This window comes from Notothenia rossii (genome assembly GCF_949606895.1).
Source record: "Notothenia rossii genome assembly, chromosome: 5".
NCBI lineage: Eukaryota > Metazoa > Chordata > Actinopteri > Perciformes > Nototheniidae > Notothenia > Notothenia rossii.
Genome location: NC_136903.1, coordinates 61,958,430 through 61,975,497, shown reverse-complemented (window position 1 = coordinate 61,975,497; position 17,068 = coordinate 61,958,430). Strand labels below are relative to the sequence as shown.

At 42.3% G+C, this 17,068-nt stretch overlaps 1 protein-coding gene across 1 annotated transcript; it reads right to left on the bottom strand.

The window, feature by feature from the left end:
• Window positions 1-8,318: 8,318 nt before the first annotated feature.
• On the bottom strand, window positions 8,319-16,948 carry gpr37l1a (G protein-coupled receptor 37 like 1a). The gene is made up of 2 exons (XM_079682945.1): window positions 15,935-16,948; window positions 8,319-13,108 (listed from the first exon to the last, which is right to left on the bottom strand). The coding sequence occupies exons 1-2, from the start codon at window positions 16,583-16,585 to the stop codon at window positions 12,113-12,115; spliced, it is 1,647 nt and encodes a 548-aa protein (XP_079539071.1). The 5' UTR covers window positions 16,586-16,948; the 3' UTR covers window positions 8,319-12,112.
• Window positions 16,949-17,068: the final 120 nt, after the last annotated feature.

The window sequence follows — 17,068 nt, the reverse complement described above, 5'->3', positions numbered from 1 at the left end:
ATTGAAAGCCAGTTGGCTAGAAAGCTGGACTTCAAGGATTTGATCAGTGAGTTTGCCTGTAAGAAGGCTAAGCGCTGGACTCTTGGTGAGGCTGAGCCAGGGCTCGTAATAACTGTTAAAGGGCAAGGCTATGGTAACGATATTGGATCACTACACACAAGATGCATGATCAGAAAAAGACTGAGAAGAGGTAATAGGCTCTGATTTAGCACCACCATCAGGCCTTTTCATTTCCATTTCCGTTGTGTTGTCCGTTTACACTTTAATACCCGCTTATTTTGTAGTATGTATATTTAATAAAAAAATCTGCTGCTTATGTTATTTCTTTTGTTATAGCATTTTATAAAGGATAATATTGGTGTTAATGTTCACTTTATTTTAATTTAAGAGGTCATTTATATTGTTCCATTCAAAAATGTTATTAAAAAGGCATGTACACCATAAAAGATGACTATTGAGGTCTATTGTCAGGAATGTTAGTGTTATATAAAATGTTGAATTCTACAGCAGTAGAATGTTGCACATCTGCACAGTGTTATATGTTCACCGCTCAGTGTCAGTAAATATTGTGTAGTTAGTATTGGACTACAAGATAGATGCAAGCCTGTACAGGTAGTTATTTAAAGCATAAATATATTTTTTTTTTTCCGGGTCGCCGAGGATGCTGGCGTTGTTTGTTCGCCGCTCCTCCGGCCCAAATATTGTTCTTTAGTCCAGATTAGAACCTCTCCTGTCTGGCTCTCTACTTTTGAAACGTCAGTCATCAGCAAAAATAGCAGATGTGTTGTCATCTCCAACCTGCTGGCTCTTTCCTGCTCATCGGTCCCTAGCCCGCTAGCTAGCTAGCATTATCGGACCTAGCAGGCTGCTACCTAGATGCTCCTCGGCTCCCTGAAGTCGGCCGAGCTAACAATTCTGTCTCCACCCCAACTCCACCCTAGCTCCAGCCTAACTCCACCCTAATTCCGCGGCTCGTGTGGGTCTTCCCATCCCGCTGCGATCAGCCGGCTTCCCCGCTGACATCGTCTCTCCCTGCCGCCTACAGCCGGTGGTTAACAAGCTAGCTAACAAGCTAGTAGGCTGGTCACCCGGCTCCCACTCTGCACCAGGCTGTCAGCCCCTCCTACGATTCTCCTCCGGAAACCACTGGAATCATTCTCCTGATATGCTGTGGATTATCACTCTCATTTTATCTGGACTCACACCGCTCCTTCTTCCACGGTCATCCGGCTCCTGGTCTCTGCTGCCCGGGTCCCCAGCATTAGCTAGCTCCGTGCTAGCGCCTCTTCAAGGGATCATGCCGCCGCTCTACTCCCTGTCAGATCTCCACTCCTTTAATAACCGCCTGCCTCCGGACTGCATGGACATCCTCGCAGATAACGAAATACTCCGCAAACGCCGTCCTCCACACAGAGGTTCTGGCCGTAAGTTTTTATTTCATTCCACGTCTCCACACTCCATCCCGTCCATTCGGTCCTGTCACGCGCCCACACTACGCCATCACAACAAAAAACACGTGAATCTGACCAATCTCCTTCCACTTCCCCGGTCCACACAACCCCCCCCCAATGCAACGTCACCTCAGAGCAGCCCTGCTCAACACACGCTCCATCCACAATAAAAGCCACATTCTGAATGAATTCATTAAAGACAATAACCTGGACTTTCTCTATCTGACCGAAACATGGCAAAAGCCCCTGGACTATTTTTCTTTAAATCAAATCACCCCAGCAGGATTCACATACATTGACAAACCTCGCCCACAAGGGCGGGGTGGTGGTATAGCTGCTATTATCAGAAAGGAAATAAAAGCTACCATAATCCCCATCACTGATGCTTCTTCATTTGAACACCTGATCTTTAAACTCTCTGGTCCCACTCCCCTGGTCACAGCCATCATCTACCGTCCCCCGAAGCCAAACCCCTCCTTTCTCTCCGACCTCTCTGACATTCTCACTCAGCTTTCTGCCATATCCCCATCTGTTCTCCTCTTAGGGGATTTTAACATTCATATTGATGACCCGACCTGCAAATATGCCTCTGAATTTAAGGAAACCCTTCATTGCTGCAACTTCTCTCAACACATCAACTTCCCAACACACAGCCGTGGTCACATCCTGGACTTGGTCTGCTCCACTGGTCTCACCATCCATCATCTGTCCAGCCTCAATCTCCACATCTCTGTTCACCTGGCCATCATCATGGATATCAACATCCCCATCCCCGCCCAAAAGCAAAAACGCACAATGACCTACAGAAACCTCAAATCCATCTCACCTTCAGCAATCACTGCCTCCATTACCTGCAAGATGTCTGCCTCCCCCCCCCACTTTCTGAAAACCCATCTGAACTTGTGGACTATTATAACAGCACCCTCTCCTTCTGTCTCAATGAACTGGCCCCCACAAAAACAAAAAATGCTTCTTTCATACACTCCGCCCCCTGGTATACCCCCAAACTCCGCCAAATGAAATCAAGGAAACGTCAATTTGAACGCCAACACAAGAAAACCACACTAACAGTCCATCTTCAAATCTACAAAGACTATCTCCAGCAGTAGAGTAATGCACTCAAAGCAGCCCGGTCTAATTACTACTCACAACTCATTCAGTCTGGCTCCAGCAACCCCAAGCGTCTGTTCTCCACCATCAGCAAACTTCTCAAACCCTGTGACAACGCCACCTCTTCCTTCACCTCCGAACAGTGCAACTCCTTCCTTTCGTTTTTCCAAACCAAAATCAGCAACATTTACAGCAATCTGACACCCTCATCAGCACCCCCCACCTCCTCTCCTGGCTCCCCCCCCTTCACCTCACAGCCCCTGTCCCACTTCTCCCCTGTGACCCCCATGCAACTGTCCCACTTCCAACTTTATATCTCAACAAAAACCATCACCCCCACAACACACTCCACTCTCACCAACTGTCTCTCAGAAATAAAAGCATGGATGCAAACAAACTATCTCCAACTGAACAGTGCCAAATCAGACATCTTCATCATCGGCCCCACATCCCGTATCAAAGACATCCAGAATTTCAACTTCACCATTGACAGCCACACTCTATCTCCCCCCCTCACATCCGCAACCTCGGAGTCATTTTCGACAGTCAGCTCAAATTCAACCACCACATAAATCACATCACCAGGACCGCCTTTTTCCACCTCAAAAACATTGCCCGTCTCCGCCCATCACTCTCCTCCTCTGCTGCTGAAATCCTGATTCATGCATTCATCACTTCACGACTCGACTACTGCAATAGCATCCTCTATGGCATACCATCCAACCTCCTCAATAAACTCCAACATATCCAGAACTCTGCTGCCCGCCTCCTCACCCACACCCGCTCCCGAGACCACATCACTCCCATCCTCCAGAACCTCCACTGGCTCCCCGTCCGTCAAAGAATCCACTTCAAAGTCCTCCTCATAACTTACAAAGCCCTCAACAACCAGGCCCCCCCCCTAACTCACAGACCTGCTGCACCACCACACCCCTTCCCGCTGCCTCCGCTCATCAGAAGCCAACCTCCTATCCATCCCCACCCGCACCAATCACCGGACCTGGGGGGACAGAGCCTTCTCCGTCGCTGCCCCCTCCCTCTGGAACTCACTCCCACAACCCATCAGAGACTGCACCGACCTCACCACCTTCAAAACACTCACAAAAACTCACCTCTTCAATCTGGCTTTTCATGTGTGATTGTTTTTGTATTATTTGACTTGAACTTTAACTATATATTTATTTGTTGTTCCTTTCTTCTCTTTTCTTTCTTTCTTCACTATTATCTGTAAAGCGTCTTTGAGCACCTGTAAAAGCGCTAACAAATTAAATCTATTATTATTATTATTATTATTATAAATGAGTCGGTTGGGTTCTGGAGGTGTGGTTAGCATTGTGCTTGGTTGGCGTGGCCTGGGTCTGGTGGTGGGGCCCAATGTGACATCTTTTCATGGGGCCCAAAATCCCTGGCAGCACCCCTGCGTAGACCGCTCGGTTTGCTGTTCCTTCACTTTATTTTTATATTTATATACATTTATTTTGGACGAAAACTTAGCGTGAGGAAAGGCAAGTGTGGCGTGAGTGCGTGAGATATGGGTTAATTGCGTGACTCTGACGCTCAATGCGTGAGTGTTGGCAGCCCTGCTTGATGTGAAAAAAAAAAAAATGCAATGTAATGTAATGTGGTTTGGAACATGATATGGCATTTAATCACGGCAGCATTTAGCTGAGAAGCTAAGGACCCCGAACCTGCCGTTCTCTGACAGGGCTGAAATAGAGGGATATGACGAGGGATGTCTAAAATGCATGATCTGTTTGGTATTTTGAGCAAAACACATCATAGACATGTTTTTTATATTTTTTTATATATCTGAGACCCATAATATAGAGCTCCTGCGGTCACGTGACTTTTGGTTATCAGCCACCATTTTGGCAGTAAACATGACGACCGGCGCCAGCGTTTTCCTACCGTGCGAGTATACATCTCATTTTAATTCAAGTGAAATTCGGCTTTATAGTACAAAATTAGAAAGATTAAATATAAGCGACCCATATAATGCACCCGGTGTGCTTTTCAAGAGCATAACCTCCTGCTCTGAAGACGATGTACCCGACTTGCGCTACGCGGACATCCACAGCTATCTTGTAAGCTTTCCATCAGTGTACTCAGGAGACTCCCTCAGAGCTTACAAAAGCTTGGAGGCTTACAAATGGTGTCAGTCCGGCTTCGTAAACAACATTCAACTGTGGAGTCTTACATCCAAAAACTTCGGCATCATCACTGCAAGGGTAAGTATTAAATTATTCCAGTTTGATAGGCAGTGTCACGTTAGCATTGTTTGTTTATTAGCTTGTCTAGCTACGGCAGTGTCACGTTAGCATGTTTGTTTATTAGCTTGGATAGCTACTGCAGTGCGTCTGAAACTAGTTTGTATTTTTGCTTTTTGAAAACTTTTTGTAGCATTGTACTGTATTCCTTCACCCACCTGATATGAAGTGATAAGCGAAAGCAAACGGCCGGGGGGTCCCATCTTTCACTCTTGTTCAGACGGCTCCTGGCTCTTTTAATCGCTGCGATCCACTTTTCCCTCCTCTCCGCGTCTTTTGGAATGCGATAATAAGATACACCTTTCTTCTTCCCACGCCTATTTGTGCAACCTGGTGCACAGCAGTTATCCACCATCCTCGACAGTCTGCCAGTGCCTGCCAATGAATTTACTGACGCGATTACTGCCAAAATGGCTGCCCCCTTCGTTTCTCGTCACGTGACCAGCATATGTGACATCATCCGCAGGAGCTCTATATGCCTAAAAATAGCATGATAGGAGACCTTTAATACAACTAAATAAATCAAAGCAGGACGGGAAAAGACGGGAAGCAGCTAGCTTGGCTCGATCAAAGTTAAAACATTCACCACGAACACCTCTTAAGATCATCAATTAACTTTTAGGATCTGTATCAGAAAATATTATATTCTATAAAAGACATTAGTTCATTTTACAAATCCAGATATTTAACCAACTTCGAACCAGCTACAGGAACATAGCTCTTGTTCCCAAATCCTCCAAGGTCCTAAGATGGTAAGCCATTTGTTAGATGGCATGATAATAACATAAATAAGTATACATGTAATACAAGCAATGAGCAGAAGGCCCCCTGTTTTCTTGGGATCCTAAGCAACCAGTCAGTGAGCTGACTCCTCGCTCTGGCTCTGCGTCAGGCCGACAGAGAGCTCCACATGTGGATACTCTGTTAGCATAGCTGATTAGCATTGAGCTGTCGTCTTGGTAGCGGTTGCTGCTAACAGATATTGTGCTGTTGAGTCTGTTTCCTCATCCCGCTGAGGCTCGAGACAGAACAAGACAGCTGTCAGACCACACAGAGGAGAGCTGGGGGCACAAACACATGAAGGACAGCACTTTTATTTTTGAAATCTTTGCCTACATGACATATCACATTTGCATATGCATGTTAATACTCAAAATCTGTATTCATTTTATTAATCCTTTTTTTATAGAAAAGTCTCAGCATGTTGCAGGTCTAACCCAATAACTATTTGTGATATGTTACAGTTACATTACATGTTAGACGCTTTTATCCATAGCGACTTACACTCAATACTGTGGGCAACCCCCACAGGAGCAATTTGGGGTGAAGTGTCTTGCCCAGGGACACAACGACATGTTGACTGCAGTGGGGTTTGAACCTGTGACCCCCTGATCCGAACACCAGAGCACTAACCCACTGTGCCACACACCTCCCAGTTCCCCGTGATAATGCAGTCAACACTATTTAATAGATGATTAGCATGCTATGCTAACGTAACTAACAGTAGGCTTAAATGCAGAAGGCCACATTTGCTTTATTTGAGGTACACTATATAACAAGGGAACAACACACATGCATAGGTTAGTCAGTGCTAAAAAGATGTTCTGTAAATGGATCTTTTTGTAATGTATAGTTACTTTATACATTCATTTATATGCCGCTAAATTAGCTGAAAGCAAAATGCATTTAAAAAAATGATGGCTAAGGTGGGAATTTATTTTCGAATGATCTTTTTGATATTTTTTGGGAAATTCTTTTTATATCCCTGTGCATTTCTTGCTTGTATCTCCAAAGTAGCCCTTTTAATTATCCCAATTTGGGATAAAGCATTACTTTAGAATTACATTTATATTACATAAAACTAATTATGGATGGTTTCAAAACACTTGAAAAACTACAGATTAATAAGGATTATTGTCTGTCTAGTAAAAATGTATCTGTAGATTTTCAGATAAAGATAGAAAAAAGTGAACTGTGGGAAAAGCCAACTTCAAGTTTGACGTCAACAAATAACAGTAACATGAAGTTCGGTAAAAGGCAACTCCAACGACAGTTAATTAAAATTGTAGACAACATAGTGCCCACTGCCCTATATAAGACAGTGATTCCAGACAGTGTCTGACTATGTGTTGGTTTTATAATTATCAATTGATTATTTAAAGCCCTAAAACTTGTTTGTTTTTTGGGAGGGAGCACCTGAGGGGCCATCATGTACACAGCAGGAATTCCACACACAGTGGGGTTAAAACCCAGGACCTTGTTGGTTTTAGACCATAATGCTAACTTGAGGCCACCAAGCCGCATGCGTCTCCGCTGGCTGTCAAGGCAACCAAGAAAAGAGGAGTTTTGGCTTATCTGGGAGGACGGCAGCAGTTTTCCTCCCCTGCATCTCCTCCCGCTTTCTTCTTTCTCTCTCCTCAGTAACGGGGGCAGCTGGTGGGAGGCGGTGGGTGTTGTGTAGCTTAGCAACTCCCTTGGTGGACGGCGATTGATATGCAGCTTTGTTCAAGTGTCTCTCTCTCTGAGCTGGAGAGGGGGACGCCTGAACAAAGCCGGCCTTATTGAAGCTTCCCCTCCTCCTTCTCTATGCCCAGGCACAGCGACGTGGGAGGACACATTTTTCAGCTCAAAAGACATTGAAGCTCAAACTTACAACAGCAGAGTGTAACTAGGGGCCCGCCACATATGTGAAGGGTCTGCAGGTGTCCCTTGGAAAATGAATGCTTTATGCTTTTATAGTATTCAAGCAGACATAGTCTAAAACTTCTTCTTAAACCGCTCGGAAAAAAATAAAGCCACTGAAATAAACTTTAAAATGTCCCTATAGCCTACTGCTTCTTCTTAATTTATTTAATAAAAGAATATCTTTGGACCGTTTTAGAGCATTTCCAGTCAGTGATTTTACAGTTTTTTTTCAGTTGGTAACACACTAAAATGACACACAAATCATAAATATTTAAACTGAAAGTCATAGAGCAAAACCTAAGCTCAGATTTCGAAAACTCCCCAAAAAATTATTTTTGTTTACACAACTGTGACTATGTGTTGTGCATGAATGTTGCACTAATTTGTTTTGGAGAAATATAGAAGTATAACAACAGTATATTTGTGTTTCTGCACATATTTTTGTAGACTTGAACAAATGCAGAATTCTTTACTTACAGAACGCCATAAAAGATGAGTGTGCTTTAGATAAAGCACCACAGTGTGTTGGTTGGACAAAGTGCCTTATCGGCCTTATACTGTATGAATGCCATTTGGTGCAACTTTGGTTTTAGTGTTTATGTAGTCTTGAGTGCAGTGCTTCATTCTGCAGGATATATGAGGAGTTTTGCGCATTGGGTGTGTGGTTTTGGGAATTGTGTTAAGTGTTTTGAGAAAATAAGCCCTTTTAGCAATTGAAAAAAACTGTAAACATCCACCCCCCAACACCTGATGCTTTTAACTCAGAGTTCCTGTTTTTCTTCATCATGGAAACGAGGAACAGATATTGAACTTCTACTGTTTATTGTGTCCAAAGCATAACCTTCACAGTGCATAGTCAATGCCAAACACAAATACACACAATGAGAACTCCTACTCTTGTAGGCCTTTTTTCAAGAGAAATACATACAAAAGGCTAAATGAAAAAACATTTTCTTTTGTCTTCCCAATTGTTATGGCGAGATCATGAATATCAGTTTATTCTATTGTAGTGATAGTGGGTTGCTTTTATAAAAAGATGTTGGAAAATACAGTGTGGGATTAATCTAAGAAAAAAAATGGCACACTTTAACCAAAAAGAAAAACGCTCTTAAAACAAGCCGTATGCACCTAAAGTACTAATATCTGTCAAAGATTTTATAACAACTGAGGCCATTTGAGTGTCGGGATATTTGCATTTCTTTCTGGTCCCAGAGGACCAAATGCGATCCGGCTCTGGTCCAACACAGCTGCCAGGTTTGGCCCAGGTTTGGCTCAGTTTTGGCTCAGTTTTGGCTCAGGTTTGGGGGGGGGTGCAGTCTGTGGGCCAAAAAACAGAATTAGACCAAGTGAAATTAACTATGGACTAATTTTGTGAACGAGCCATGCCAAGCTGCAAATAGGTGGCCTTATGTTTTTTGAAGGTTAAATACTTTTTTATTTGTTAATATCTATTTTTTCTGTGTTCCTATATTGATGCTGAATTGCAACAATATAAGTACTTGTTTCCCTTTTTTAATTTGTATTGATTTGAAGTCCATTTAAGATCTATATCTTGTCACAGGATAGTATCTTGAAAGCTAAAAGCCATCTTCCAAGAAAGGATTGATAAATTGAAAAATGTGTCTTTTAGGATTCTTGGTATTCTGGGAAGAATAGCTGGTTTGAAATGTATTTCAATTTCTTCTGAGGTTTTTCATTCTTAAATTAACAATTTGTCTTTCTGGTTACTCCAAGTGGTTTTAAATGTTGTAGAAAATGGTTTGCTAGAAGAAAATAATGACAATCTTTTAAGTAAACATTCAAACGTCTAGAAACAGCTGAAAGCACTTGGTTGAACGAGGAATTCCTGTCTACTCTCCACAGCAACTGCTCACAGAGCGACTTTGTTAATTATGTCTGCAGAAACTCAAAGGCCAACTGTTATTGTGAAACTGTGACCTTCAATAATTGAATAATGACAAAAAGGAGCGTCACAGTCTGCCGTGCACAGCTTTCTCCTGCAGTGGGTGTCCAGAGCACTGCGGCGTAGCATTCCTTCCGATGGAGATCACAGTAAACATCCGCCGTCTTTTTCCAAATAAAATTAATCCACAAGTGTTCAGATTGTTACTGAAAAACATGATGGCTAAGGAACAAAGGCACCCCCACTAACAGGAAACTTTTCTTTCCCCCCTTCTCTCAGTTTTTCTTTGTCGGATATTAACAGAACATTTCTCCTCTCCCCATTGTTTTATATTGTTTTTCCTCTTTTTATGTCTTCTTTATGTCTTTTCTGTGTGACTTTTCTCTCTGAATTTCTTTGGCGGTTTAACATTTGACTTTACTCTTTAACTGGACCAGGATGTCTGCAGTTTTGAAAATCCAATACTTAATAAGTAAAATACAATTAGGTCTTTTACAACAACATATAAAGACATCTCTGCAGAAAGTCATTTCAGTTTTTTATTTTTTACACAAAAGTTTAGTTTACAAGCTTTTCCTGCTTTTTATGAAAACCACACAGATTTCCAGGATTTGGTTTGAGTTATTTTATACTTTTCTTTTAAAGAAATCCAGAACAAAACCAACAACTTGCTAGTCAATTTCTGAACCATTTTCTGACTTTTTTCTGCCGAGCTCATCATTTTTTCTACTGAATATGTTCATCTTTAAAATGCAATTAAAATTAAAGTAATTTCAGCTGGTCACTTCAGTTTTTAGCAAACGTTACTCAAACAGGAGGAAATAGAGCATTTGTTAAGGTCTTCTTCTATAGCACAGAGGAAGACATATGAATCAGTTGAGGACTTGTTTTGGTTTTTGGATGGGATTCGTTTAAAATGTGGGTAATAAACAGATTTTATATTCAAAGATGTAATGGAAAAAATAAATAAACATCAAATTCAGATTTTAAATAAGAATTAAAAAGAGGTTTTCTGCTGAATGGAATTGTAAATCCATTAAGTTCATTTTTATTCCAGTAATTTGTTGTATAAAAGGCTTCGTGAACACAGATAGAGCATTTATCAAGATCTCCACTGTTCAGGGCAATCAAATGTAAATTCTAAAAACAAAAGGAATCTACTAACATCCTAAAAATGGACTATACCCAAGTCTTGTAGCTTCAAAATTCTGATTTATATCTAATATGACCTCTTTTCATCCCCATGTTTAACCTGCTGTCTACACAAACAGCAAAATCATGTACAAAAAACAAACAAAAATACTTCAATAAGTTCACAGCAGTAAATATGCCGATAATAAGTCTCAGTAGTATTTCTATTTCAGTTTAACCCTAAAAAATCCCTCTAATGTCCAGTGTTTCTATCTGATACAGTACTTAGAGCAGAAAATACAAATATTCGAAAGAGCATTAGATCCATATTAATAACTTTATAATAATAAAAAACACCTGTCAAATCTGTATGACTCCTAAAATAACAGGATTAAATCCATCACAGGTGGACAACACTAAAATCCCCCCACAAAAAATGCACAAAAAAAATCAGACATTCTATATTGTTTGTAATCATCTAACCGTAGTCACGTTTCTGCTCCTACAGTGGCTCTAAACTACCGGTTCACACAGACTTAGGATCATTCCGGTCTATAACAACTTTCATTTCAGTAGTTTTGTCCATCATTTCTATCAGTTTTAATAATATTTTATTGTACTTGCAGGTTTACCGCTGACAGAAAAACCGGGATTTCACTGCAAAGGGAATTACGGATCAGTCAGACATTTAAACAGGTTAGAAACTAATTTGTTGGTTGAAGAAACTTAATTCAGAAAGAAAAACAAAGTCAACAATGGTAACATCCATCACATTTTACAGACCCACCTTATGTTAAAACGTTACCTTGGAAAATAAATATGTTGGTGCCAAATCAAGTTTACATAGACTCAAGATAGACAAAAGCATTGTTATGGTGATCAAATCTGGGTTTGCATTGGATAGAGCAGATATCAGGGCTCTGTCCAGTGACGTTTTTTCACATCAAACTGGGAAACCCAGTTCTTTATGGAGCTGGTTTTGTATATGGGGGCATCGTCTTGTTAAAAAGGGGAAAGTAGGAAGTATACTATTCCCCTAAATCTTATTGAATGCTACAGTATAAAGATTTCCCTTCTTAGAAAACAGACTGGTGCAGAGGAGTGTGTGTACTTTTCTCTGCAACCTGTCTGATCGGTTTACTGCTCTGGGGATCTGGAAGAACTTAACAAAATCGGACACATCAGACTTCTTCTTGTTTCCCCCAGATCTCCGATATCAACTTAGAGAGTACAACAAACTTATAAATGATAGAGAAACAGTGATTCAGGAATAAGTCTTAAAACCCGGAATTGTGTAAGCATTTAGAAGTTCCGGTTCCCTCGTCTCTATGGGTTGAAGAAGATCTGTGGTTGACACAAGCTTACATACTTTAACGATTTCTTCTCAGCATCAAAGACGTCAGTTAATATGCCAATCCATTGGGAAAATCCCATCGTCTTTAATTGAAGGAACCTGGTTGATACTGACTTCCGGGTCACCCTACAAAAATAGGTCTTCCCTGCTTCACTATATGATGGACAAAACAAATACACGTAAATGATAAACCTATTTGCAGTTCTAAAACTCAGCAGGGTGTTCCAATAACTGTTGAAGAGTCTTTCACCCGGTCGTAGCAAACTGATGGTTCTATCGGCAACAAGCTCTTCATGGTCTCATCTTTGCAGGAAGGGGACAGGGAGGACGGAGTTGGCGATGTGGGCGAGGAGGGGTTGGAGGTGGCTGCAGTCGAGGCAGATGAGGAAGAGTTGCCGTCGGGGAGGCACTCCTCGCAGCAGCAGCAGCAGCAGTCCATGAAGGCCTGGCCCAGCGAGCGGCACAGGCACAGCAGCAGCACTGGGGTCGCCGAGCAACGCACGAACAGCAGGAAATGTCCCAGCAAACCCAGAGCCGGCAGGGCCAGAGCCGGGAGAGCTGCGGACACGTGGGCGGAGACGTACGCCAGGGTGATGTTACAGATGCTCTCCGGCAGGTTGCATATGACGTACAAGATGGTGAGAGACATCACAGTTGTGCGCAGCCTCTGCTCTCTCGTGTGCTGCTTCTTCTTCGACGAGGAGGACGAACATCTTTCGATCACCTTTTCAATGGTGGGTTTCTGCGGGAGACGTTGGGCGACCACCTGTCTCGTCACTAAGTCGCAGGCCAGAGTGAAGAGCAGTGGCATACAGATGTAGCACCCGAAGACCCACCACATGCGGGCCTCATGGTAGGTCAGCACCAGAGAGTAGACGTTCTCTGGGAGCTCCACCGACGGCTCTCGGACACAGATATCCACCGTAAAGGCTTCTGATCGGGCTCTTAAGGCGGCCATCAGAGAGCCTCCTCCCTGCCGGTCACTGGGGAGCATCGGCAGGCTGACGGTCTCCTGCACCAGCTGCCACAGCAGCAGCTCAGGGGCCGCCAGCACCATGGAGCCCACCCAGATAACGGACAGCTTGGACAGGATGGACTGGCAGGACTCCACCCTCGGCGTCTGTAGGGTCCCGGGGCCGGTGGCTGCATGGAAACGATCAATACTCAGAGCACAGAGGCTGAATGTGGCCACACCCAGAGAGCTCACCTGACAGAGACATGACGGAGTGGCAGTCAGATGAAAGTTAATACTTACATTACATTTAATCAAAGAGGCCCTATTCTGCTCATTTTCAGGTTCATATTTGTATGTTGTGCATCTACTGTGAAATGTCTCCATGCTTTAATGTTCAAAAAGCTCTTTATTTTTCTCATACTGCCTGTGCTTCAGCACCTAAAAACCCCAAAACGCATAGTAGGGCCCCTTTATAGGCTGACACTTTTCTCGCTTCAAATAAGCTTATAATTGTGAGTGCTGGTGCATTAATTTCAAATGAGCTATACTTTTTGTGTGTGTGTCTTAGGTTTAACAGCCATGGTAAGTGAAACAAGCTGGGTTAACAGTCTGTGACAGAAGATGTGTAGTCTTTCTGATGTCCAGATATCAATGGGGGTATACATCTTTGCAAGACTTATATCCTCCTCAGACAGTAAGCTCCACAGTAAGGGATAATAATAAATGATAGATGGCACACATTGGGGAACAAAATCGTTTTATATTGAAAAAATACATACAAACAAACCTCCTGGAACAGAGCCTTTCCTAGTTATTAATAAATCAGAAAAACCTTTTCGATGTTATAAACTGTTAGTAAAGGGTTCTTACAAGAAGCCTCTGTGTCTTTGCTAAAGTACAGAGAAAACGCCAGACACCAGTCAGAGGTGATAGCCTGCTCTGGATTTAAACAGTACAACATTATTTAAACCATCTAATTATAATAATAATAATAATAATCTAAAGTTATTTAAACAATCTAATATATAAAAAAAATGTTTTCTTTGAACATTACAGAGCTTCTTTTAAGCAGCTTAACTTTCACTGTATTCATTCATGCGGCTGCTCTCAGTTCAGTCAGACGTGACCTGTTAGCACGACTCAGACAAAACACGCCTTCATGCAGACAGATGGTTTAAATAGACCACAGGAAGGTGTTTTGTTGCTTAAAAAACAGATTTACGGCTTTCCTCTGCCTTGTTGTGCCAGCCTACAGGGAAATTAGCCACAACTACAGTAATAACAAGGTTCTAAGAAACTGCTTTAGAATACAGAAACAGGGAAATAAAAGGAGCCACAGAGGGAATAAAGAGCCATTATGTTGTCGCAGCTTTTAGCCGACAGACTGGAGACAGTTATTGGTGCACCGTGCCCATTAACGTTGGTGGTTTTAGCCAAAAACACAGACTATCATTACAGAGAGTGCTTAATGGCCTCAAACAGTTAAGACACAACGGAAGACAATCAGCATGAAAATAGTTGAACTAACAGAGCACAGGGGCAGCTGGCAGCCTGACCCGCTTTCAACTTTGCTCAATAAGGAGACCACAAACTGCTAAAGACCACTTTGAGAACGTTAATTAATTAGAAAGAAATTCAGTCATTAATTTGCATGAAAATAGGTGAAGCAACAAAGAAAGGAGGAGGCCAGCACACTGTCCTTGTTAAAGATTGCTTCGTACAAGCTGTTATTACAAATAAGTGAAACTCTACTTCAGTGATTTAGAGCTGTGTAGGCGTTTGGAAGTGGTTGAGAGCCAAAAACAAGTACTCCACATGATGAAACAGAAGACAGATGAAGCTGCTGAAAACCCAACATATAGCCAAGAGGCTGGGAGGGATCTCAGTTAATACTCTGTGAAGGAAACTCACCCAGAAAACTGAGATACTGCATGAACTTTCACATCATTATTTAGCTTTAAAAACATTATCGTTTAAAAAAAGTATTGAAATATATATATATACGTGTACATGTGGACAGTAAGATGTGTACAATATAAACAGTATCAACATGTAGAGCCGCTTTGAGACAGAGCAGGTAAGTAAAACATATATTTATATGTCTTATATTTTGGTTTGTGCATTTCTTAGACAAACCAAGCAATTAGAAGATGTGCTGTCTTGTGCTTTAGGACATTTGTATGGATTTATTTGTCCATTTTCTGAGATTACAGACATCTAATCGACTCGTTAAAAATGTATTGTGTGATTTATCAATTAACTTGATTGCAGCACTAGTTTTCATGTTGTTTTAATCTTTCATCAGTGCAAATAATATACAAGTGCAACCCATAGTGCAGAAACACTGGGTCTTAAAATAACAAAGACATTTTTTCTTCCATGTCCCCAAATTCAACCTAGGTCCTTGATAACTATGGCTCTGTGTTTCATTGTGAGCTGGGCAAGAAGAGTCTCTTGATGCAGGGCCCCACCGGCCTCTACTGCTGCTTCATAACAGACGGCTTCAGAGGCCAAACAGCCCATAAAAGCACGTTTGTTACTGCTCTGAGTCTGAAACTGAGCAGCAACAAGACACAGACAGGCCATTTATCACGGCCCTGGTGTCTCTTTATTAAACTGGATAACATTTACAATGAGTCTAACATGAGGGTATAAAAACAGCACTAACAGTGTGAAGGCAGACTTAATCATCACATTGAGTAGTTTGTTTGAACTGTTTAATTTGTTTGACATCTCTTGACAAAGACATCCACTATATAGAGAGAGAACTTAAATACTTTCAGAAGCAACTCATGGTTAGCGATACATAAATAGCACTACTTGATTACATTATTGTGAGGATTTGCTGCTATTCTCTCTTTAAAAATTAGAGTTGGGTTTTAGACTCTTTTTCAAAGTTTTGGGATGTATTGGCAATTTTAGTCTTTTGGCACAAATTCTGAAAAGTTTAAGTTGCTCCGCTCGTTTCTATTTTCTCACAACTTCAACAGTCTAACTTAAGTTTCGGCAAAGTAATGTTTAAGTACATACAACTTTAGTAAATTAAAACGTTTCACACATTCATCTGCCCCTTCTCACCTCCAAATAGGGCACGAGCCGACAGGACAGGTCTCCTAGCAACCTCTTCAAGGTGAGCTCGTGGAAGATGACCACGGGGAGGCAGAAGAACAGCACGAGGAAATCCCAGAAAGCCAGCCCCGCGAGGATACAGTTCCACGCGCTCTTCAGGTACAGGTTGTGCCACACTGTACACATGAGCGCGAGGTTGCCAACGATGCCCGTGGCGAACAGCACAAGGGCCAGCAGCATTACCGCGTACGCCGCGTAGGAGCCATCGGTGACCGGGAATAGCGGGTTGAGGAGCCCCGACCCGCGGACTGACGATGAGTTAGTACCGGGCCGAGCTGAGGAGGCTGCCTGTGTAGTGGTGGTGAAGTAACCGCTCGGGTCGTCGTACGGTCGCCCGTTACTGCTCGGTGAGTGCGGCTCTCTTTTCCTGAAATTGCCATCCTTTGCTCCACGGGGGACACGCTTCAGGCCGGGAACTTTGAAACTTTCATTTCGGCCAAGAGAAGTCCTATCCGGGGAGAGAACATAATTTGTCCCCGGTGCAGGAGGCCCAGCATCCTCAGTCTCCATCGCAGACCCCGGCTGAACCTCCCGGGCTGATCTGTGACTGAGCTCCGCGGTCCGCAGACAGAGCAGCAGAAGAAACAAAACCGGACTCATTTTCGTTACCGTTTAAGTAACAACAACAGTTCTGTGTGATCCGTTTCTTTTACAGACATGTGCTGCAACAACTTATATAACTTGTGTTATTAAAAAAAGTCCATAAATCAGTTTTTCTGAGAGTCCGACCACCGTCCGGTCCTGATGCAGAAGTTTTGAGTCTGCTGCCTCAGCACTTGTTGCTCATCATGAATACAACACGGAGCTTCCGGTTATACATTTCAAAATAAAGACAAACTGAAGTGGAACAGTGAAAATGGACATGAGGGCGTTTTAAATGTAACATTGCTGTTACACTTCTTGGTCTTTTATAAGTTGTTTTTCTCCCTTAAAATTGACTGGATTGAACCATGGATGGAACCAAACAATTATGAAATACAGTGATTTCTGGAATTGGGGAGACTGTTGTGTTTAAATAAACAATACATTTCAACAAACAAAGTGAAATCAACAGAATTAAAAAAAATGCCATACATTTTTGCA

Coding starts and splice junctions, on each gene's coding strand:
- gpr37l1a (XM_079682945.1), bottom strand. CDS start 16,585: ATGAGTCCGGTTTTGTTTCTTCTGCTGCTCTGTCTGCGGACCGCGGAG. Junction 13,109..15,934: donor GGCTCGTGCCCTATTTGGAG/GTGAGAAGGGGC, acceptor TGTCTCTGTCAG/GTGAGCTCTCTGGGTGTGGC.